General features: G+C 31.9%; 1 protein-coding gene across 1 annotated transcript in view; it reads right to left on the minus strand.

The window, feature by feature from the left end:
* Positions 1–1,152: 1,152 nt before the first annotated feature.
* LOC111057668 overlaps positions 1,153–27,096 on the minus strand; it is a gene marked incomplete in the record, with an annotated part of 246,580 nt that continues 220,636 nt past the window's right edge. The window contains 11 exon segments of the mRNA XM_039434687.1: positions 1,153–2,908; positions 4,482–4,636; positions 6,703–6,804; positions 7,774–7,935; positions 9,381–9,540; positions 11,835–11,939; positions 12,650–12,714; positions 12,717–12,774; positions 15,485–15,693; positions 19,147–19,236; positions 19,977–20,025. Of these exon segments, the coding sequence (XP_039290621.1) occupies positions 4,509–4,636; positions 6,703–6,804; positions 7,774–7,935; positions 9,381–9,540; positions 11,835–11,939; positions 12,650–12,714; positions 12,717–12,774; positions 15,485–15,693; positions 19,147–19,236; positions 19,977–20,025 (1,128 nt within the window).

Below are 27,096 nucleotides of genomic sequence, written 5' to 3' on the forward strand. Positions count from 1 at the left end.
ACTTCGCGTAATAAATACACATACACATAAAATACATAATAATTTTTATTCTCAATCTTTCTATTTACATGACTCTCCACCACTACATACATGTGTTACTGCTGATATGTTTGACAGTAAACTAAACAGTATGCCGTGGATGAACTTTCAGGGTTCATCTTCAATCCATTCAAGCTTTGGAAAAATCAATTTTCACAATATATTATAATATTTTGAAAGTTTCAACATCAACATAACAATCTACAAGAATATTTCATTATTGTGAATCAATAATATGAAGACTCTCTCAACCATATTTGATTCTCACTGTACATTCAACAAATAATAAATTCTCTATATTTTTAACTTCAGTTAAAACACAGCTCAATACTTTGTACTTCAGACCAGATGTATCTTAACAGTTATCAATATTTACTCTATAACAACAGTTCATAGAATTGGAATTTCTTAATCATTCTTCAACTAGATAAAATTAATGGATAAAGTTGCATTTGTTAGCTCAATTATGTGCTGTTTTATCAAGCAAAAGAGATGTTCATGGATTTCAAATGAAGTAATCTAATCTATCAGTATCAGAAGCTTATCCATTCAGGATATTAAATATGCATTGCTTCCATGATAGAATATTATTTAAAAATTATCATACAAACATCTAGCAATCTGAAATTGATTCAATGAATTTGCTATATTTTTGAAAGCTCTAATAATGAATCAACACTCTTTGAATTTATGAGTTGCAATAATATCTCAACTCTTCTCATTATTTAACCTAGTGATGGGAACAGACTAAGTTTTATTATGTTGAGGGATTTCTATTTTATGATAAAGCTCATGACAAAAGTAGTTTTGGCTTCTTGGAGTTGAAAATATCTAAACTTCCAATATAGATCATTGAAGCGATTCCTTAATAATTTATTTATCTCAACTTCAAACTATCAATTTTTCGATATTACATTTATACAACCCAACATAAATTCCTGACATCCACATGATATATGACTTCAGCTCAGACTACTAAGGAGGTAAATTTTCAAATTTCAAAAAAAAATTATGATACAACTTTATCTATTGTTCCCTATTATTATAACATTGGACCACATGATGCTATTTATAAGGAACAGATTATTCCTGTAATTTTCAGTTTTGTCAATCTTTTCTTTGGTTCAGTAGTGTGAATATTATCATCTATTGTTTCTGATATGTATTATATCAATCTAGTTAACCGATCATCAATTGAAAATGCATATCCATTATCCATGTATTATCCCCTTAGTATTAATTTAAAACTTATATAATTCAACGTCTATATTTTTTATAATAAATTTTATTATTCAAAGCTCCTCACAAAGCATTACACTCTTCCTATTAGTAGGCTACAAAAATTGATTTGAGGTTTATCAATCTTAATTTTTGAGAATGTTATGCTTGACGTCTTGATCATGATGTTGATTGAATTTTTATTTGAAGAGTATTTTACCCTGGATCCAAGTCATTTATTTTTGTTACCCACTCTCGAATTTTCATTCAGTATTCAAATACTATATATTTATTTATTTAATAATTCAGAATTACACAACTTACAGAAAAGTACCACAGGCTAAAAAGCCCAAAACGATTCCAATTAAAACGGTTCTATATAATATGGCCTATAAGTATGCAAATTTCTCGAATTCTTAAGAGAAAGTTATTAAAAATTGAAGCTGAAGCCAACAATATAATAATATTATCATCATGCGAGCAAGAAAATATAATTTGATTACAATTTTGAATTGGAAAATTCCATATAATATTATTGTATTTATCACTTCTTTTCATGTGAAACATGGTTTCATCCACTCTTAGTTGTAATTTTGAAAGCCAATTCATCCCTGTCAGTATAAGCTCAGAGTATGTCCAAGAATTTCAGCTTAAACCTCAACTTACTGTTCCTCATTAATTTGATGTACAGAAATCAGAGTCAAACTGAACCAACATCCCATTCTAAACAAATATCTATTTTAAACCAACTCAGAAAATCTTGGAAACGTGGAGACAGGTACTCAATCTTTTCCCAGGGACATATTTTTTATCATTCAGTCCTTTAGTTCTCAAAATGTTATATCAATGTACGTCAACATACAAAAACACCATGTAAGTATACCGTTAATGCAACATCTACAAGACTGTATGATATCACATACATGGGATGATAGATATACAATAAATATATTATGATCAATATAATAATCGCTAAGCTACAATAATGGGGGGCTCTATTCATGTCAGAAATTCATAGACATGAATATTATAATATTTAAGGAGACCCACCAATGATAATCTACTATCAATGAATCTGAGAAGTTTTTAAAGCATGAAAGCTGGTAGAAAACCTAGTTAAAGTCAGTAGTGTTGGTTTGATATTTATCTAACATCAACATGAATATTTTTAGGAATATCATTTCGGTAACAAGTTTCCATTCATTGGTAACTATTATATTTCAGGACAGCACTCTATAGTTTCAGGTTACATTAATATTATCATCTATGTGAGATTGCCGAGTATAGAAAAATAATACTTGGAAAATATTCTACAAATAATTATCATATGTATGAAAAATTATAAGGTATGACGATTGTATATTGTTGGGGGAGGGTGTTCTAATAGGGATTTTGTACACAAATTTTAGTTTTTTTTGTTTGTTTGTTTTATAACCTTTTGTTATTATTTAGCGAGTTTTGGCTGCAGATGCCTTCCCATTGGCTGGTTGGGGAGGTGAACTTTTCTTCATCATAACAGTAGGCTGGTCAGCGTTGTGGTTTACATCCTTCATCATAAAAAGGTTGTTCATGTTGTTCTTCCTGATGTTGTTGGGGTTGGAACCAGATGCCATGGCCAAACGTGCTTTCTCGGCAGCTTCTGAAAAGTAATCTGCCACGGAAATTCAATTAGAATTCGATAATTATTTATTCACAATGCAAATGACACTTATGTAATAACATTGGTAGCCTAGATAAAAATGTAGATAAAAGTTTAACCATGTTAAACAAGGTTTGGAAAACGTTACAAGTCAACAATCATGACATCATTCAGTGAACTATTTCACGCACATCAATAATTGTTTAGAATATGAAAGCTTGTTTGGTGTTTAATAGAATAGTGTTTGATATTCTCCAGATTCTCATCGATCTTTAAAATGATCATATTGATAAGATAATTTTATCTTATTTATTTAACAAGGGGAATAGACTCAATAATGTCTTTACAAAAAAAAACAATACAATTCAAACATACCGGTAGTGAATGCAATCTGTATTAATCAATTCTATTGAAAAATAATGAGTTGACTTATTATCAAATTCATGAATTATTACTATTGTATTTTATATAACTTTGAAGTGAAAAAACACTCACATTCTTTGGTGTGGCGACGACCGTTTCGTGCTGGTGTTGCACATTTTCAAGCCAAACAGAAACTGAAGTCAGTTTTTATTTTCTATTTGACTTTACTATTTATATATTTTCAATTTTTCACTTTGAAGTTATATAGAATACAATTATTGTAATAATAATAGTGGAAACAAGATGGATTACCAACAATGAATTCATGAATTATCTTCTACATCATGTTGGTATATTTTTCTAAGACTTGAGCTAGAATTGTTTTTTCTTATCATATTATGGAGCTTGTGATTTAATAAACAATAATACTATAAATCCCAACAAAGTCAACATAATTGAAATGAGATAGTTCGAACCAACTTAATACAGCCATAGAGTAAAGATACCGTTAAATTATAAACCGTTAAATAATACAAATACTCTTATTATTATTAATCACTTCTAATACAACTCCCTATAATAATCAGCAAAATTTTATTAAGGGCAAATATTTGAGAGGATTTCACCAATCCCACAGATATAATGTAGCCTACAATATCCCATTATTTATTAAGGGCCCATATATTTGAGAGGATTCCACCAATCCCACTCAAAAATTTAGCTTATAATATCTCATTATTTTCCATTCATAAAGTCTATTCTATAAGAGGCATGTTCGACAGCACAGTTGGACATTGAACATCCTCCATTTTCACAACATTTATGTAACCTTCAACAATTTAACGTTTCAACCTTATGATAGTTAGTTACAAAAATGTAAACCACGTTCCCCAAACATTGGTTAAGCGGCCTTGTAGGACAGCCTCCACGCATTTCCAACAGCAGAAGTAATACTATAAATTCATTAATAAATTCTCATTAATTCCCATTTCTTTAGATAAACCAGATGCAGGAAGATGTAAGTATATTATTCAGTGGAGAACAATAACTATTAAACCGTTTAAATGATTGTAGTACCACACTGATAGCAATAAAATTTTTAAAACTATTATTTAATATTGAATATAAGTGTATTATTTGACGATAATAATGTGACACCTACTTCACATTGCACTACCCGCATTCAAATTTCAAAAACTACCCCAAATTTGGCTACACCCACCATTCTTGTCAGGCTCTCCCGCCCTGCTCATAATAGCTGCTGCAGCATATTGTCGCTGACCGCATTCCCGGATCCCATGGCCAGACTCTCCCTAGCAACTGCCACCAGCTCAGGGTGTTCGGTCAGGGTGTCTGTCAAGCTGGCAATTAGCACATCTAGAATCGAACATTGAAAAAAATGAGATCTAAAATATTACAATATTGATAATACTGATGGTATAGCCTTTCAGTAAAAATGGCAATTGGAAGGTCTAAACTTGGAATATTAATTCATGACATGATATTTATAATTCATTCATTGGGGAAAAGAAGTACCGTTCAATGACGATGAGAGAAATAAGTGGTTGGATAATGATGACCATAGAGGGAAAATACTCCAATACACAATCATCACATATGTTATATGAACCAGTTTTTAATATGAATCGTCGAATTGAAATAAATATCAAATTATTCATGTTTTCATGAATATAGAAACTTTTATTACACATGAATAAGAAAATTTCTTGAATTTTAATAAAGCCAATAAGCTTCCCAATGAAATTATTCAAGATGTATTATAAAGAGTTTTGAGTATCAAAGCATGAACGAATAATATATCTTCCCTCTATGATCATAGTATGGAAAATCATTGAAAAAAATTGATGTCAACTTTTCCAGGACAAGTTAACTACTACCTATAAAGAATAAAAATTAGCCTTGAAATATTTTTCTCATTATGCTACCAGTATGAATTTACTGGTTTAGATAGTATAGATCAGTGACTCTTTTTCATAAAGTCACTGATTTCTATCTTTCAATCATGAATTCCTAACTAGCCAATATATTCCAAATCATGAATAGGAGGCTACCGAATAGTATTCAAGCCTAGTTTCATAGTTTTATTTATTTTATATTATTTGTTTGTGGGAGTTATTGAAGAAGCTACTTAGGAAACATACTCCAATCCAACTGCTTTAATAACAAGTAAATATTCGGATCCAACGATAATCCATTATAGTTGATAAAATATAGATTATACGAATTTACTTCAGCAACCTTATACAACCTTATACAGAATGTTTACGAACTCCCTACCAATATACTGTAGGGCATTGTTCCTGAGTAAAAATCATATCTAAATATCATATTTAAATTGTCCGGAAGTCTTCAGTTACTCACACAGCGGCCATTTTGCTTTTTTCACTTATTATTTGTTTTTCTTAATGATGGTTGAACATACCAGATTTAAACTGTGCACAATCATTTATAACAACTAGACAAAGATACAAAAAATTATGATAATTTTTCAAATTCATAAAACAAAATGGCAGCGATTCTAAATTTTCTTCTCAAATAGCTGAGGAACGGATGGTTTTACAGAAACTTTACAAGAATAACTTTTTTTAGTAAATTCAATTACCTATCGATTAGTACCTGACTTTCTAAGATTGGACCAATATAAACTGAGATGTGGCCGCCTTAGTGATAGGTGACCACTGAAAGTTTGTTGCAGTGCAAACCATGGCATGCTAATAGAGTCGCCTCAATGATGCAACAATATTTATTTGTATTGCTTGTTAATAGAAAGCGATTTTCGGTCATTTCAAACAATTAAATAACGTTACATAACCTCTAAAGGTGGGTCACCAACCACTAAAGCTGCCATATCTCAGTTGATATTGGTCCAATCTTAGAAAGTCAGAAACTTATCGATAGGTAATTGAATTTACTAAAAAAAGTTATTCTTGTAAAGTTTTTGTAAACCCATCCGTTCCTGAGTTATTTGAGAAACAAAATTTTAAATGGCCGCCATTTTGTTTTATGAATTTGAAAAATTATTATAATTTTTTTGTAGCTTTGTCTAGTTGTTATAAATGATTATGCACAGTTTCAATCTGGTATGTTCAACCATCATTTAGAAAAAAAATAATAAGTGAAAAAAGCAAAATGGCTGCTGTGTGAGTAACTGAAGACTTCCGGACAATTTAAATATGATATTTAGATAATTATAGTTTTTATCCAGGGACAATGCCCTAGACTATTGGTAAGGAGTTCGTAAACACCCTGTATAGTGATGGAACTACTTGCAGCCTAGTAGTTTTATTTTTCACTTTTTTATCAAATAGGATGTGAGTGTTCAATATTCTACTTTTTTTATCAATCAGGATGTAACTTAGTGTTCAGTATTCTATCAAGTTCACTTTTTTCAGAATATATAATATTATTATTCTGGCTCTCACCAAGAACTTTCTTCTCGAGACTTCGAGAGATCCTTCCTTCTTCAGCTTCAGCTTCCAGGAACCTGGTGAATTTCTCTAATGCTTCTTGCGCTTCAGAGCTTCCTGTAGACAAAATAATTTTAAATCGTTATTATTTCTCTACCAGACTGAAGAGTTTTTTAAATTCACTAGAATGAGAGAAATTGACTAGAATTAACTATTATATCAATGTTCCCCACCGTTTCAATAGAATAGAATCAGTATAATTAAATTCCACTAAGTTTATTGTAATGAATTTTTATATAAAGTTGATTCGAGTCATATACTTATGGATGGAAATTACTGAGATATTCCAATTGGGTGTAAGGGTACGCATTCCTGACCGGCAATTAGGAAGTACTGGGTTCGATTCTCGGGCTGACAAATAATTTTTGAATAGTAGCGCTCATCGAATTTTCATCTAGCTGTCTACCCTGTTGTCAATATTTGCAGTAGCAGAAGTCTGCGGGTGAATTACAGCATTTAATTTGGATTTTCGTTTAATAATATGATTATTAGTTCATTTACTTATTTGAAAAACATATTTTTATGGAGAATTATTTTTTTAAAATGTGGAGAAATTCCATATAATTGCGATGAGAGCTTTATATAAATAACTCAACGATATTACTTATAACCATAGATAAAGGATAAGCATGAGCGATAAGAAGAAAAAACTTCAATTCTACAATACAACGGTTCACGTGAAGTGTGGAAGAACAGTGTGAATGAAGTGTGAGTGGAAAATTCAATTTAAGTGTGAAAGAACAGTGTAAATAAAATGTGAAATAACAGTGTAATTAGACTGTGGAAGAACTGTGTAAGTTAAGTGTGTGAAAAACTATTAATTAATAAGGATAAGCTATATTTCTTGTCTCTGATATAACCTCATACGCTTATTCATGTATCATGTTATTCTAATTGCTAGGTATCCATTCTTACTCAACTTTTTTCTCCACTAAAACAACTGACAATCAACGGTGGGTTTCAAATTTATTTAGAGAATTTGAACCAAAATAAATAGAACATTAAATGAAGAATATAGATTCAAACCTCGTGTCAAAGACTGGGAGAACATGACTTTGGCGAGCTGATAGATGATTTCCTCAAGCGAGTACTCAGTGTAGAGGAAGTCAGCAACCTTCAGTCTTTCCAGCAGATCTTCATAGTCATCATCTACAAGACCCTGTGATTGAAGGAGTCTTTGTTTCGATTCTGAAAAAAAATCAATTCAAAATAAAATTTCATCAATAAAGTCTTAAAATCATAATACATTGTAAAGTATTGTGATCCTTTGCTCACTGGTGATATCGTGATATGCAGCTACCCAGTCCCAGAATAAATCTTCCTCAATTTTTCTTTCTGATATTTTTACTTATCTATTTCAATATCCATGACGAACTGCAAGTTAATAATCCGTTTTGAACTATTTTAGAATGTACTATCGTCAAAAATAGTTCAAAACGAGTTAATATTTTTGTTGAATTATTGTAAGTTTTCAAAAATTTGAATTAGGCCTATGAGAGTTGTATCCCAAATTCAGTAATCCAACATCATTGTGTATTATTGGTAAGGATATCTAAAGATTCGTGCAGAAGAATAGTGAAAATTCCAAGTTCACAAAAAATGTCTACATAAATCTGCAGGTAGAGGTTGCAGAAAAAAATTATTCTTGAAATAAATCTCATGTTATCCCAATTGAAAACTATAGGTTTATCGTATTATTATTGATATTTGAGGTGAGTGTGAAGGCTGTAATGAGTCTTCCAGATATTTCATTAACATTTTTAAATGTCAATTAACATACACCATATCTGTGAATTGACAGTGATTGAGATAAAATTACAAATATTAACAATAAAATTCATGAACCTCCATTCTAATTAAACTGAAGTTTCTTCACCCTAGGGCAATAATTTCACTTATAATCAGATATATTAGATTCACAAAATCTTTCAGAGCTCAATGAAGCTGTATTATTAGCTGTGTGATGGAGAATGTTCAATTTTACACTATTAGGTTATTGAATTATTCATGATATTCTCTTCCAGTTTTATATTCATTTATTTTTTAAGAAACTTTTATTCTCATGAATATTGAATAGTAGCTCCCATGATATTCCCATAGAACAGTTTTAGGCTTCAAGCCTGTTGTTCCTTTCCCAATCATTCATAGTTGAGAATTATATTGTATTGTAACCTATGTATCAATGTATAAATTTATTCATCTATTCATTTTATACATTGATAGATACAATATAATTCTCAACTATGAATGATTGGGAAAGGAACAACAGGCTCAAAGCCCAAAACTGTTTCTCTCCCAAATTTAGATAGAAATTGTCCAAAAATAGGTTATATTTATACTTCATGATTTTTGTCCAATTTTGAGTCCAAAATATTTATAAACTAGAAATAAATAAATATGAATAAAGTACGATTATCATAGCATAATATTCAAAAGTATTGTATTTTCATTAGAATATTGATGAATTTATAGACCTAATTATCATTATTTTATAGGCTACCGTATCAATTTTATAATTTTGAAGCTACTAATAAAAAGTTGAAGTCCGATACCCACATTAAATGAAGCGGTCACTTTCTATAGTAACATTGTTGGTTTTTCCAAATTTCTAGAAAAAATGGTTCGGAACTCACGCAAAAGCGGGTCACTCTCCATGGACTCGATGTTCTTCTTGGTCATCTGGTCCCTGAGCTGTTGGCGAACTTCCATCAGTTCGGATGCCTCACTGCGCGCCTGCTTAGCTCTCTCCAACAGGTCTAGGTTCTTCCTCAACTGATGCGACTGTTCCTGAGGCTAATTGATAAAAAACAGCATTGAATTATTGGGAGGAGCAGTTGAAATGTACAGTATTAAAAAATTGATTTTGTTGTAAGCAGTAAAGGGTACATATTTATACTAAATAAGTATGTCTGATAGAAACTAAAAGTCTGCTTCGCTGTCTCCAACAGGTCAAGATTCTTTCTTTCTCAGCTGGTGGGATTGTTTCTGAGGCTTATTGATATAAAAACAACATCAAGTTATTTGAAAAGTACTGTACGAGTATTGTGAAATGGATTTCTGAAGGATGTTGTTTTAGCACGAGAGAATAGCAAGTGGGAATTTATGAATAAATTAATTTATTTCCACCAGAAAAAACATTCACAAGAAAAAAATGGAAAACTTGGGAATTAGGTAATTGATCAATTCAGGTAATTCATTTCCACCAGAAAAAAACATTCACAAGAAAAAAATTCAAAACTTGGGAATTAACTGATCACTTTTTTCCAGTAAGTGTGATGAGTGTACAAATAAACAATCATTTAACTTATTAAAACATGAAGTAGCCATGGAAGGTGTTGTTTGTATGGAATATAAATATGTTTAGTCAATTTAGTATTATTCTCTCTGCTTAAAGCATTCAAGTTTTTTCCACACATTTGAGATAATATTTCAATAGTTGAAAGACTGCTTCGCTCTCCCCAAAAGGTCCCTGAGTGTGATTTATGGAGAACCAATGAACCTATTGACAATGAATTCATGATCATATTGATCATGGGAAGAGTAGTTTTGTTGTTTCGAGAATATAACCATCGAATGAATTCTGTTGTGATCTTGTACAATTAAGTCTCAATTTTGATGAATACAAGAAGAAATAAGAGTGGGATTGACAATGTTGGATGGGAACGTGATGCTTCAACCTCAACAAAATGACGGAGTTTTATTTTACTGTCACTGTCCCATAAGAAGTAGGTTATCAGAGAGGAGACATTTTAAATACACTGTTCACATCATATTCAATTAGATTTCAACCATCTTTGATTGTTAATGACGACACACACAGTTTTTCGATTAGATATGGATGTAACATATTTATATTAATTCAATAATACAAATGAAATTAGTTTTTATCAATGATTATATTCATTCATACAATCTTATAGGTAGGCTAATCATACTTGAATAAAATGTCTCGTTGGAGGAGATACAAGGAATTTATTTCAAGAAGTAATTACATCAATTGTGTAAAATGTTACAGGAGCATCTGTATTATTCATAATAAATCAATAATTCGCTTGAAAAATTGCGTCAGATGTGGTCTTGAACAATCGAATTCAATTTTAACGGAACTTCTGCCCATTTATTGTAATTTTCATGCATTTGAAGTCTTGGATTGTAAAAATTTTCATTCTGTAAAAAAAATTCAATCAAATCAATTCGTCAAGAAAATAAGGTCTCCAATAATTTTACTAAATTTTATATTACAATACTGAATTTGAAATAGAGTATTGAATAGGCTATTCAATATTATTATTTCATAGGTATTAATAATGGAGGACATAAACTTGGAATGAAACTGAAATTTTATTCACAACATGTTTTACAAACAATGTTTTTACAATGTAATTATTAGGGAAAATAGTATCATTATAGAAAAAAGAGAAAAGAACTTCAATAGCTTAACAGCTTTAGTTGAAGTTCAACACTATAAATATTATCTATATAATAATTTATGAACGAGACAGTCACTCAATTTTGATAACTAAAGAAAAAAGAAATAAAGTCTTTGTTAAATGGAAATCAATCTTTGAATTGTTCTAGTACCGTTTAATAATTTATGATAAAACATAGATTAGGACATCATAATTGGTTTATTTTACTGAGCATTCACTCTCAATCAGATTATCAAATGAATGATTGTGAAAAATGTTGAGATCTATTATCATGTATAATAATAAACTTTTGATCATCATTATAGGTTCAGAACTACCTACTAGGAAATACAGGAAAACCACGTACGATTGTGAGACAGTCATTTCATGGATATCTTAGAGTAGATCACTAATTTGATAAGTTTAGATGAAGTGATATTACTTGAATCTAATCATTGACAATCAACTTCTCACACTTGATTCAAGAAGGTTTCTTGTTTATTGATTTTCTTCCTATATCCGATTATAATTCTCAGATTTCAAAGTAGTTTACTAAACTTTCTCTTCCTTCATAGAAACTCAAATCGAAAAACCGTATCGATGTCAATTACCCAAGACGAAAATTATTGTTCTATTTGTAGGCTACTTGACTTGATAATTCAATAAATAATAACTTACAGTTCTGCCACCTTCCTTCTGGACTTGATCAGCATAATGAGACTGCAGGTAATTCAGTATGAATTTGATTTCTTCCAAATAATTAATTGCTTCTTCTCTTGTCATCTGAAAATAAAAAAATCAAATTGATTATCAGATTAAAAAGTATAATATAAACCAACAAGCACCATGAAATAACATTATGTTTCTTTTACATTAAATAATGAGTCATGGAAATAAGATTCAACTACATCAAGGAACTTTATGTTAATCTTGTACACCGTATTCCAATTCAGGGAATTTTTTATCATTAGACTTATGCCGACTTATTTATGAACTTAATAGAATTATTTTGAAAAGGAATTTTAGGAAAAATATGTGTTTTTTACAAGAAAGCACTGTGTTGACAAGAATTCCAAAAAAACAATACTATCAGCAGTACTATTATCTTCATTGTATTAATCATTCATCCCATCATCATCATCATCTAGGCTTTAAATACTTCTAGGAAGTCGCCTTTGTAAAATAATAAATGATAAAATAGAAAAGTTCAATATATTTGAGAGTAAGATTGAATAAAAAGTTAGATCTCTAATAAAAAAGAGGTAGTGTTCACAACTTCAAATAATTGTATTCAACTTGAAAGCAGCATTGTATCCTTTCAAATCAAATTTACAAATTATTCTAATAATATTGCAATAATAATATCGTGATTAGTACTAATTGAATTATCAACACTAGGTACCACAGAATGAAAATTTCAAAATAATTAATAGTCATATTGATAACATACTCTTCAAAATCATAATTATTAATTACTTAAAAATAGCACTCACGTATCCTTCCTGTAGGAAGTCCTCAATAGCCATGGTCACTCCTTTCTCATCTCCAACCCAGAAATATACTCAGCCATATCCATGGGAGAAAACTGCACTCCGGAGCCTGATCTCCTAGGCTCTACCTGTAAATTAATACAATTATCAAGCATTAAAAACATAATATGACATCAACTTATAACATTATCCATGACATTGAACACATAAATCTTGAATTTCTTTACAGTTATTCACTATTTTCACTCATAATTGGGTACCGTACTAGATATAAGAGCGTTGCCATCCAGAGATTGTCAGTTTGGTGTAAGGGTGAGCTATCCTGAACGGCAGTTAGGGGGTACCGGACTCGATTCCCGAGTTGACAAATAATTTAATAATTACTAAAAAAAATCCCAAATAGAATGACAAATAATTTAATAATTACTAAAATAAAATCCCAAATAGAATGACAAATAATTTGATAATTACTAAAATAAAATCCCAAATAGAATGACAAATAATTTAATAATTACTAAAATAAAATCCCAAATAGAATGACAAATAATTTTTATATAGTAGCGCTCATCGAATTTCCATCTCGCTGTTTATTACCCTGTTGTCAATATTTGCAGTTGCAGAAGTCTTCGGGGTTATTCGCTTAATTTGGATTTCCCTTTAATAATAATTATTAATTCATTAGCATATTTGAATAAATGCAATATCTCAGTAATTTCCATCTGCCATATCTTAAAATACACAATTATCATCACAAAAACATCTATGACATATCTAATATTATCGACTTTATTCTAGTCGAGACACTGTGTTACTACTTAAATTTAATTAAATGTGTAACGCTAGTTCGCCTCCATGGTGCACATTGGGTAAAGCTAAATGGACTAGCAAATGATGGCGGTCAGACAAACGTATGTTCTCCTGACCGAAAACTACACAGCATCTCTAAGAATTGAAAATATATAGTGTATAATATGTAGACATTTGAGACTCATAAGCTTTATATGTGTTGTGTATCTGCCATACGCTAAATGAAAAAATTAAAAAACATTACTTTTTTATGAGGAATACATTCTACTCCTGAGGAGGGGCTTCATCAGCCTGTTGGTTGATTTCCTCACTTTTCTTAAAAATTGAATGACTATTGAATATTCAATTAGGAATGCAGTGTATTCTAGACTACAACGATGTTATTCTATTTATTTAAAGCTGAAAATCAAATTGAATAGCCCAATAATGCTTTATTAAATCATCATTGATAAATGAAAATTACTGAACTATACTTTTATATTTTAAAGGGTGTTACGTCACGGAGAACAACATCAACATATCAATCAATCAATCTATCATTCAATTTTATTAGAAAAACATTTTTACATTGTTGGGTTCTGCTAAACCCGTGGGTTTTTCAGCAGGTGCCAGATCAAAACAAAATTATCCACAACGTTAAATTAAAATAAGGAATAAATAAAATAAAATAGCTTGTCAACTAATAATATACAAGAAATGAAATAAAAGCATTACAATCATAATGAGAAATTATAATAAACATAATAATAAGAATTAAAACAAATAAGGAGTTAATCAAGAACTAAAAGGGTTAAGGAAGGAAAGAAAGAGGAAATATTTCATACAATATGAATTATTACTAAATTATTAGTCGTTCAGGCTGGCGGCAGTGACTTTACAACAGATAAAATAATTTGGAACCAGCAAAATAGGCTATAATTAAAAAAAAAGTTCATCGAACGCAGGCTCATTAGGAATTATAATTCAAATAATGATAATAAGTAATATTAATTATTTATTTCAGAGTTCTATTATCACTGAATTTAGAATTTTTCAAAATGAACACAGCTTACATGGGAGAGGAATATTTTAACATGCTGCCCCGAAATTTAAAATCCATAGAGGAGTTGACAATCTTTAGAGCCAAGCTGAAGAAATATCTTAAATGTCCTTATATTCATTTGAAGAATTTTTACATATTTGATTGTGATGAATTTGTTATTGACTGTTTTGTGTGTTCTGTTATTTTATTATGTATGACGTTATTCAATGTATCTGTACATTTGTTGGATAAAAATATTTGAATTGAATTGAATTGAACTGTATTTAACTCTCAATTTGATTTTACTGAATTGAAATCGAGAGCGAACTGTTTATTACATAGATCATTACATCTATTTTTGAGTAGTCTCTTATGTTTGCAGGTAGTTTGTTGAAAAGGAAGGGTAGTATGTAGAACAGAGATCTTTGAGATCTTATTAGTAGGCTATTTATGACATTGAAATTATGAATGTTGAATCTCATTGGTATTCTCAACAACAACGCTATATATGAATCCGGATAGAGTACGGTATATTATTGAACCATCAATTTACATCAACTTCATTTGTTATGAAAAACATCATAGTTGGATTATGTTGTATTATATTCTCACTTGAAGCTATTAGGGTCTATGGTTTGTCATTTTGGGAAAAGTATTGACATACTTTTTTTGACTTTTGACATAATATTTTCCAAACTTATGACTTGTTGAAATTCGACTGAGTCACTGTAAATGTTGTAGAACATAAGAAATAAAAACAACACATATATATAATCAAACTCTACAGTTTTATTTGGTACAGGATCATGGTTTCGTGACCATACAGTCACATTTCCAAGCTGTAGAATTTGATGATAAATATGTGTGTTTTTATTTCACTTGTTAAGATGTTCAAGGCTCAAATCTAACAGACTTTATCCGCTTCTCTCATTGGTTCTTGTGACATTTACCTCGTCATTAAATAAAGGTTAAATTAAACTGACGTACGTGCAACCAGGAGTGATACTCACATTGTTCTCATCATATTCAGCTCGGGAAAATGGCGACTTCCTCTTATTATTGTTGTTTATGCGGGGTCCCTCCTCGTACACTTTGTGAATATTCTTGTCGGGAATGTCAACCTCAGTCCGAACATGGGTGAAAGGTTTCGCTACTGATTTGTCATCCTTCTCCTCCATTTTCTGGTGGATTCTGGCCAGAAGTTTTCCATTCTTATCAACTAAAAAATAAATTTATGAATTTTCAAAACAGATAATCAATATTGGAGTTCAATATTACAAATATGACAAGACACATTATATATTTATCCATCAATGATAAAAACATAATTAACCTTTATCAGAAAATCATTTTATGAGTGAGTGAGTAGCCTACGATATATTATCATAATCTGATAACGTATTTCTTTAGGACTACTTGATTTGTTAGTTGGGAAATAATTCTATAGTAGGTACCCTTTTTCCAAATTTGTTTCTAAAAATACAAAAACAATGGCCAGAATAGCCGATTCGACTACGGCGTTGCACCCATCAGTCTGCCAGTGCTACCTGGTCGCGGGTTCGAATCCCATCGAATAGGCATGGACGTTTGATCATTTCATAATTGATCCTCGCACTTCTCATTACCCACGCACAAGCAAAAACGCTCATGTGGGCATCATCCGCACTAAAAAAAAACTAGTGATGGATGTTCAATCCATTAACCTACTTTGAACTCATAAAAAACATGGAAATGAATCAAACATCCGAGATTAGTTTTTCTCGTATTTTTTTTAAGAGGAAGTTTCTTAAGAAAGGGTACCATGGGACTATTTTTTAATAATCTACTTTAAAAAAACTGTTGAGAGTTCTCAAGTTAGAAGTGCATTGAGCTCCATCTCTCCAATATTCTGAAAAGATTAACATGAATTACTTAGATGGAAAATTAACTTGAGTTTTGATTTCTCAATAATAATAATAAATAATAAATATTTCTACTATCGAAAACCAATCTATAAAAAATAATATTAATCAATCTAGAGCCTAAGCTATAGCCTAATAATAATAATAATTATTATTATTGCTTAACAATATTATAAAGCAATAATATTGTTGTCATTTTCTATAGTATTCCAAAGTGGGCTGATATAAATTTCCTTGTAGGTTGATTGGTTATTTTTATTATATTCTATTCTACTCCATGATATTTAATTCTTAATCCTACTTTCACATTCATAAAATACATGCAATCAGATTTAAAATACCAGAATAACTCATGAAATAACGCTATACAATAATATCCTAAATTGAATTCACAATTCTATTCGAAATACAATTTGTTGACTGACTTTGAACTTATAAGGGTCACTCTAATACGTTAGAATTTTGGGAATCTTTTCAAAATTGGAATTTACATCAGAAATTAACAAGAAACCACATTTACATTTTTACATTGAACTTTGCTCACTCCAACACGAAATAGGCTGAACCAAATTAAAATTATGCTTTAAAGTACAACATACACCATCATAAAAAGACAATGAATAGTAAACCGAACATATAATGAGTGACAGAAGAGATCAAATATTATATTGATATCCTTTCCTCCATGGTAGAAGTCTATCTTGGAAACAAAGTCAACTCAGAGAACTGTCCACTGTTCATAAGAACGGCCATAAGCAGCTCAGATAAAAGGAAAGGGCATTCCAGTACAGTAACGCGATTCTCAAAGTGTGAAGAAGTGGAAAAAGATTCTATGGAGCAGATTGCTCCCTTACTAGCTTTTCCCTCCTTCTTCTCCACCCCAAAGAAGAAGAAGAAGAAGAAGAAAAGAAGAAGAAGAAGAAGAAGAAGAAGAAGAAGAAGAAGAAGGAGAAGAAGAAGAAAAAGAAGAAGAAGAAGAAGAAGAAGAAGGAGAAGAAGAAGAAGAAGACCAGGAAAGGAGAAAATACGAGAAGAAAGAGAAAAATGAATCTCTCAGGGGAGAAGCACGAGAAAGACAAAGAAAACGAATTTTCAAAATGAGAAATTACGAGACAGATAGAGAGAGAGAGAAAAATAGTCTTCAAAAGAACAAAATAAGACAGAGGAAATGGATTCTTGTGTAGGAGAGAACGAAAATAACAGAGAGAAAGAATTTCCGAGAGTGGAAAATGCCAAAAAGACAGAGGAAAAGAATTTCCAAGAGGGAAATAATGTCGGAGTCGCACACATGACCCAGAATCACTACAAAGAGCTGGCAATTTTTCGCACTTTGCTTGATCGCTTCTCTTGATGAAAGGTGGGGATGTGAAAATTGGAAGATGTGTAAAAGGAGAATGAGGTCGTGAGCGGAAAACTGAAGATGAAAAGAATGTAGATTATTACGGGGTGATACTGTGGAATTCGAATGTGAATGCTATTGTTAAACTTGTATTAGTATTAGTATTGTTACATTACTTGTAATGTATTAATTTTCATACATGCAAGTTTATTTATAGTTGAAAATTATTATAATTCTTGTGGAAAGTGGACCTACTAGTGTTATAAAAAAATTGAAATAAAAATAATATCCTTCAGTAGACGGAGTTAGGACCTCTTAGTGCCGGTTTCCGAGCTTGGGATTTAGCTAAGTTCTAGACTTTGAACAGCTGGAGTCAGAAAATTAGCTTTCCAAAACGGGGCGTAGTCGCAGTTTTTATAACAGTAGCCGCAGTTTTCATTTTCTCATTTCTATAATAGGAAACATTTTTCCTTGACGAAATTAAACATTTCTAAATAATTCAAAATAGCTGAAACTCCACACTAAGTTACTTTCTCTTCATTTTATTTTGTGTTCAATTTTCTAGTTTTTTGAAATTTAATTCAAACGTGACTGTGACAATGACTACGACTACGCCCCGTTTCGGAAAGCCAATTTTCTCACTCCAGCTGTTTAAAGTCTAGAACTAGTCTAGTTATAATAATAACTCTAAGGGTAGGTTTCCGAGCTTGGGATTTGGCTAAGTTCTAGACTTTAGCTTTAACCCTAAGTTAGGGATATAACTCTAATATTATTACCTCTCCAACACTCAACTCAACTGTTATAACTTTTATTCACTTATCATGGACAATAATATATTGTAGCTAATAAATATAATGCTTATACTAAAGTATTAAACTTGGATTTAGTACTGTATATTACAATAGTAATTTGTGTAGAAGGTACCGTACCAATGTAATGATATAATTATTATTATTAAACGAAAATTCAAATTAAATGCTGTAATTCACCCCGAAGACTTCTGCTACTGCAAATATTGACAACAGGGTGAACAGCTATATGGAAATTCAAATAATTTTTGAATAGTAGCGCTCATCGAATTTCCATCTAGCTGTTTACCCTGTTGTCAATATTTGCAGTAACAGAAGTCTTCGGGGTGAATTACAGCATTTAATTTGAATTTTCGTTAGATAATAATAATAATTAATTCATTAGCATTTGAATAATTACAATATCTCAGTAATTTCCATCTGTAGAATGTTATAATAAATGAGAATGGAAATATCCTTCAATTTAACAATGAATAATGTAAATTGATATTCATAGATATTATATTTATGGTATGCTGGTTTCGTCTTCGGTATTAACTTTCATGAATATATAATGTTATGTTATTCAGGAACATTTTTATCTAATCATTTTATTTTTTGGTGGTAGATGAATGTTCAATTACCTTCTTCTTGAGTCTCCGATTGTATTTCTTTCTGTCCATTGACACTCTTCATCACAGAAGAATGGCTCTTCACTAAAGTCATGCTTCCACCTGGAAATGATGAAATGAATTTAATCATTCGTGATAAATTCACAATCATTCAATAGTTATCAATACTATTGAGTCGAATAGTCAATTTGGTATGAGCTGTGGTAGTATGAATGTATCACTCACTTCATGTATGAATCTTACTTTAGGGCTTAGACTTTATAATCACCTGCCAGCGGAAATAAAAAAGCATGTAAATGTGAATGAGTTTAAGAGATAATCATATGACTGGCTTATTCCAAGGCCATATAATTGCTCAAGTGAATTTACTCAAAATTGAACTCCGAAACATATTGGATCCTATTATAAAATCACTTCACTTATATGGGCTACTTTTGTACAAATTAATAAAAACAATGTAAAAACTTTAAATATGTTCAAGTTTTTAATAATAAAGGGTAGGCCTACTACAAATTTTTATATTGTTTTTATCAATTTGGATCCTATTAATTTAATGCATGTTTTTTGTTCACTGTATGTTTTATGACTACTCTGTGATATGTATTGACTATTGACGTTGCTTATAACTTGATTGATCCCTGGCAATAAAATGTTATTTATTTATCATGTAAATATAAACCTTAGTATAAATTGGCACAAGTATTGTAATTGGGCCTGATAAGTATGATACATAACTTTTAATGATGATCAAGTTTGAAATGAGCTTGATTTCAGGGGATCAAAATATATTTAAATTTTCATATTAGGCAAAAAGAGAATAATATTATGAATATTTCACTTACTGCTAACTGGCTTCAGGTTCTCCAATTCTAAGACGTCCTTATCAATGTTCTGTAACATAGAAATGGGATATAAACAGTATACAAAATCAACAGTCATAATGGTTCCACTTGAATTCACATTCAAATTTCACTTTTGAAGTTTACAAAAAGGACTTCTCAATTTAGCTGAAAAACAACGTATATGAATTTCAAAAAACCAAACTAGAATATTTTCTTAAGATCTGTTCATATATGAAGAAACATGACTACAGACTACAATCTATAATATAAATAAAAATCGAGCCACAAATTTCGACATTTAATAACTTTTGCACCGAATTCGATTTTTTTTTTTAGTTGTGTTCGTTATGTTCCAGTTTTATGGCCTACCAAATTTATAATCCGACTTCAGGACTCTTCCCTACGGTCCTTGAAAGTTTACATGTAATCCTTATGGGAGAAGATTTGTGAGCTGGCCACACACAGAAATAAAAATCAGCTGTTATAATCATTGCGTCATACAACAGCCGTCGGTAGATAGTAGACAAGAGTGTATGCTGCTCCATAACCGCCCATGCACGTTTTATTCTAAACGCCCCGAATAAAAACAAACTGACTATTCTGTGTGTAACCATCCAGCAGTGCGGCCTCAGGTTAAAGACTTACATGCGCTAAAGACATTGCTTCGTTTCGAATAATTGTGCTGTTTTCGGTGTTCAGAATTAATTGATTCTCAGTAAATTATATACTTTGCAGTTGGAAAATTATCTGTATGAATAAAATGCCGCATTGCGCCTCCTCAGGTGTGCATCCAGCTAAAGTTTGTCATGAGATGCATTAAACTATTTGGCAGTACGAACTTGGCAGGGCCAGCTAGTTACAAATGAATAGCATCAAAAGTAGATTCAACATTCAGATTTCATTATTGTAATTTGATTTTTAACAACTTGTACTATCATGAATCTTGAATATTCTTCATTTGAAAAAGAACCCATCTTATATTGTTGATTAACTAGAATAACTGGGAGATTTCAATTATTCAGGCATGGAAAACAAAATTAATGTGACATCTAGAACGTTCGGTAAGCATAAAACTGTACTGGAATTGCAATAGAAAAAACAATCAAGAAGTGTTCTCTGGTATTACTCTATCAACAGTTCTTAATTAACAAGAACATTAACTATGCCACTTTTTAACTATTGCCACCCCTCAGAGTTACATGTGATAATTAACCAAGTAAAAAATTAGCTGAGTGACTGAGGAAGCATTTGAAGAAGAAAGATGAAGATATAATCAGCCAAGTAGAAATTAGCTCTATGATAGAGAAATAAGAACATTGAAAATAGGGAGATGAAGTGAGATGAAGTACCACACCAAAAGCCTGATAAGTGCCACACAGAGCAAAGTGGAGTTTAATTCCATTATACTGTAATCAGAAATTGGATATTGTTGGTAGAGAAAATTGGTAATAAAGCTGGTTCATGTTTCTGACTATAAGCTCGGCTCAAAGTTCTGATTATGTAGATGAATATTATTGTTGGGTCTAGAGAGAGAGAGATTGAGAGAGAGAGAGAGAGAGTGAGAGAGAGAGAGTGTGAGTGAGTGAGAAAGAAGGTTGTCATTAACACGTGATTAAAGTAAGATTCACTCAAAGGTGTCAGCTTCAGTTGAATGGGAAGCATTAAGGGATGCTGACTGTTTGAATTAAATCTCACTCGGTAATTATTGAGATTATATTATAAATTCAGGACATGTTCAGTTGTAATATTTTATGTAATAACAATCGTCAAATTCAACAAGTATTAAAAGTTTCCAACATATTCAACAAGTAGTATTATAGAGATTTCGAAAAATATAGAGATTATTCGAATTTCCAAGATAGTTTAAGAAGTTTACGACACTAATCACCAGTAGCGATATGGATATCTTAAATCTTTGCATTAGATATATATGCATGTGCATTCATAGGCCAAAGTTAGAAAAAACACAATTTTACACCTAATATGTTAAATACTAATAGAATCTAGTAAGTTCTGCAGCCAACGACATGCCTCTTCTCCAGCAACATGAACTTGTGTCAGCCCTCCATGATAGGAGTGTTGTGGACACTCAGATATTAGGTGATTCATTGATTGAATTTGTCCACATTGGCACAGAGGATCAGAGGTGTATCCCCATGCTGTCATCAGCTCAGCACACCTTCCCACCTGCGTCCTGAACCGGTTAAGGCCACACCACTCTCTACGTCTCAGCTGGGTGCCAGGGACAATGTCATTGGGGTCATCCACAAGGCCTTTGTTCCTGACCTCTCCCTGCAACCATCTCAGTCTCCATAACTCCCTCGCACTTCTTATTTCCTCCTGCTCATCAAGTCTCAAGTATCTTCTTGACTTGAGGCGCCTTAGTGGAGGGTTAGCCAAATCTCTATAGACTGGGAGATCCTCATGAATGTGTTGCAACTGGGAAATGAACTTGTTCTTCTTCTCCAACCTTCTGAGATCTGGAGGCATGATGCTACAAGAGATGTATTAGATGTACTTGGCCTAATCTTTGCAGAACATGGAAAATCTGAATATTATTGTTCACGCGAGTACAAACTTGGAAAATCTGAATATAATTGTTCACGCGAGTACAAACTTGGAAAATCGATAAAATAAATTATAATGCAACTTTGCTGTGCTGTTTTAGATGTTCTTGTGAAGCAAACAGTTTTCAATTTGCTTTTTGAAAAGTCAATAAGATTGAATGAGATTATTTATTTTTGACTACTTTTTACTTGAAAACAAACATCTCTTTAAAATTTGCGGCTGCTCTCATGAATATCCAATACCGTAATAAAATTGCTCATCTGCAGAATAAACCCAAAAATCTGGTGTGGCGCACTCACACAACTTTCCTTGCCGTTATGAAAATTGATCACTTGACGCAAGTGTACTCGCGCATCTCAAGTCTACTATTCAAAGATATGAGACAGCTGGTGATAGGTCAGTAACGCTGGAAACACACGCGGTCTGCTATCTCTTCGTAGTGAATGATTTAATAGAACCAACAGTTGCCAACAGATTGCAATTTAATAATCACATTTTCTCGGATTCCAAGCTTATTTTCAATTCCAGGTGGAAATGTTACTGGACATTATTTGCAGAGATTTTCATGCTCAATCTCCTCCACTTGATTTTTTTGTTTCAATTGTATATGAAGGCTGATAATTGAGAATCTAAAATCAAACTTTGCATAAATGGGGCAAAGCTCCTGAAATTTTTATAGATATAGGACTTGTTTCAGTTGATAGAGCTTATCAATGACTATTCCAGGTATGAATTTGATCAAAATCGTTGGAGCCGTTTTCGAGAAAATCGCGAAAAACCCTGTTTTTCACAACATTTTCGCCATTTTAGCCGCCATCTTGGATTGCATTTGATCAAAATTGTTCGTGTCGGATCCTTATAGTGTAAGGACCTTACGTTCCAAATTTCAAGTCATTCCGTTAACTGGGAGATGAGATATCGTGTACACAGACGCACATACACTCATATACACACACACACACACGCACACACACACACATACAGACCAATACCCAAAAACCACTTTTTCGGACTCAGGGGACCTTGAAATGTATAGAAATTTAGAAATTAGTGTACCTTAATTTTTTTCGGAAAGCAATACTTTCCTTACCTATGGTAACAGGGCAAGGAAAGTAAAAATACGAAATCCACACGCACATTATTTTCAATCGGATTGTGCACTTTCTGCTTTGCATTTTAAAAACAAATCCTCTATAGTTAGATTCACTCAAAGCTGTCAGTATTCCTCATAAATATAGCATCAAAACTTCTCATCCAATCTACTTTGACAGTTTAAAATAGATCTCACCATAGATCAGTCTCACTTCAGACTGTCAGTATCCCTTATGAATCTTATATTAAAGCTACCATTCAATTGAAGCTGACAAGTCAAAATGAATCTCACCTATGATAAGCCTATTTTTACAATGTCAGCATCACCATTAAATATTATCAAAGCTCCCCATCGAACCAATGCTGACACTTCAATAAGAATCTCACAATATATCAACATTCCTGTATACAGCTAGCATTACATATGAATAAAATCAATCCTTCCTATTCAACAAACGCTGATAGTTTACAGTGAACCTCACAGTATAGGTTAGTCCGAATAACAACAATCCCGCCACTCTAACAAATGCTGACAGTTTTAGCTGCATCTCACTGTATAGATTAGTCTGGAACAGAAACGAGCCATCGAATAATTAGAGCCAGAAAAAAGAGGACAGACTGCAGCTAGCTGCTTCCATTTAAATTGGCGCCGATTTGAATGTCACTAGCAAACAGTTGCAGCTAAGCTGATTTCAATTCAATTACAAGGGAGCTGAATAACGGGGAGAACACGGACGTCCAATGAGATTTACGCCCACTCCGTTCATTAATAGAGTCACCTCAGGCTAGTTTTGTGTCCTGAAATAATTCTCTGTTAGATTCAGCGCTGTAACGATATAGGTCAGTGAATTGCTGGTACAGGTGTTTGTTTCAGTTTTAAAGTTAAGTCTTTGATTTTGTTAACTATTTTTGAATAAAAAATTTGTCTGATTCTCGTATATTTTTAAGTGTAATCGTTATTTTGAAGAGTGAAACTGACATGACCTACGTATGGATTTGACCTTCGTTTCATTTGACCTAATGTTTGGATTTGGTTTTTAATATGCATAGATTGGAAGAGGGGTATGAACCTGTTGTGACAATTGGATTTTGTGAATGAACCTGTTGTGCCCGGAGATTAAATTGAATGAATTTTTCTTATGATATCCAATATGCATAGATTGGAAGAGGGATATGAACCTGTTGTGGGAAGCTGTTGTGGCAATTGGATTTTGTGAATGAACCTGTTGTGCCCGGAGATTAAATTGAATGAATTTTTCTTACTATTCGGTTGTGCTTCTAGTCAAGTGACTAATTGTACAACATGATGGGTTAGATGAATATTGTCAGAGATAGAAATTCGGAGTTAGGTTGTCGTATGGAGAATATGGATACATGAAGCAGCGTTGTGAAAAAATATCATGCTATTTGAAAGTTGTGTATTATTTGGAATTCTATAATATGATAAAAGTGGTGGAAGGCATTATTCATAATTGACAATGATGTGACAATCTCAACAAATGAAAAACAAATATACAGAAGATAAATCATGATTCAATTTTCTCATCAATAGAGAATTGATGAACTTTCCCGATCAAGTAAACTTTGAAATATAAATCATGTTACACTAGAAAGGTACTGATCAATGAATTATTGTTTTTATGAGAGAAAAATTCCACTGAAAACTTGATACATTACAGGAGAATAAGAAAATAAGAGTAGTTTGTCATTCTATTACAGGTCAAAGCCCAAATTTAGTGGCATGTGAGCAAGCAATGTGTAAACATGAGAGAATGTGAACACAACATGCAGCCTGAATGTAAGTCATGTATGGTATGTGACATGTGAACAATGTAGGCAGGCCTATGTATTTGATACAACGTATGTAAACTGTATAACAGAGCTTGTTTTCAGTGACAAGAAATCAAAGCTGGTTTTTAGATGAAAAACTGAAAACACTCATGTAATGTTTTCCATGACATTGATGACAATATTCCCAAGTTGACGAGATGCGAATAAAATTGAATAATTTTTTTCAGCTCAAACGAATGAAAACGTGTAGAGCGTTCAATACTGTCTCTGACATGAATAATGCGGGCAGAATTGGAATTATTATTACAACATTATTTTTGCTTCAAAGGAAAATATTAGGTTATGCTACTGTGTTGTCAATGTTCGTTACAACGAAAGACTTTCCATTCCCTAGACATTTTCTTCTTCAATTACATTTTCCATTGCGAAGGTTGGCTATCATCATAGCAATTCTCACATTGTTCAGTGCCGCTCTAAGAAGGTGTGTGGACAATGAATGCTTCCCTCTGGTTCTCAACCATAACATTCTTCTATATCCTACTGAGCGCCCACCAACTATTTACCTTGGATAAGGAGTTGAAGAATCATGTAGTTGAGTACTTTCATAATGTGCGAAAGATATGTAAACTTCCAGATTGATCCCCGAACAATATATAGTGTTTACCCATTCTTCCGAAAACTTCTGCATTTGTGACTCTATCCATCCATGATATACGGAGTATAAACCGGTGGGTCCACATTTCAAGATGATTGAAGTCTGATCTCATATTCCTTATCAGTGTTCATGCTTCCAACCATGCAAGAAAACAGGGAATACATAGCACTTCAAGAGGCGGGTCCTAACTTTGAGACAAGTCAGAGAGACAAGTCACTAGAGACAAGTCATAGCTGGCAGAAGAAGTCTCATTTTTACAAAAAGCAGCCTGACATGACCTACGTATGGATTTGACCTAATGTTGGATTTGGTCTGTAATATACATAGATTAGAAGAGAGATAGAGTTTTAGACATGAACCTGTTGTGCCTGGAGAGAATAAAATTGAAGGAACATTTTTACTATTCGGTGGTGTTAATTCTCAAGTGAGTAGTTGTATTTTGTACATGTTGAGTTGAATGAATATTGCCAAAGATAGAAATTCAAGTTTGGATATCACACAATGAATATAAATATTATTCACATGGAGCAATGTTGTGAAAACTCCGACAAAAAATATTATGCTGACATTTGAAAGTTAATAACTGAAGAATTATTCAAAAATGAACTATTATAGCTGATTTTGTGTATTATTTGAAATCTTGGAAGAAGATGAAAGTGGTGAAAGGCATTATTTATAAATGACAATGGGGTGACAATATCAACAAATCAAAAAACATAATAGTCAAAGGAATCACTTTAGAACCGAAATAAAAAATATAATAATGAAAAATCATGATTCTAAAGTGAGGTCCACGTTATAATGACAGTATTTGATCAACTTTGGTTTTGATATCCTTGTCTATCATTCGACAAAGCCGGTGGCACTATCCATTTCTAGGTCCACAACGATGCCAATTATGTTTTTGACAGTGTAGAAATATAATTAATTGATTCAGAGAATCGGCATCGCTATTTTTCTATCTTTATCCACTGTCATTATAACGTGGACCTTACTATAGTTAAACACCAATAG

This window comes from Nilaparvata lugens, chromosome 8 (assembly GCF_014356525.2).
Source record: "Nilaparvata lugens isolate BPH chromosome 8, ASM1435652v1, whole genome shotgun sequence".
NCBI lineage: Eukaryota > Metazoa > Arthropoda > Insecta > Hemiptera > Delphacidae > Nilaparvata > Nilaparvata lugens.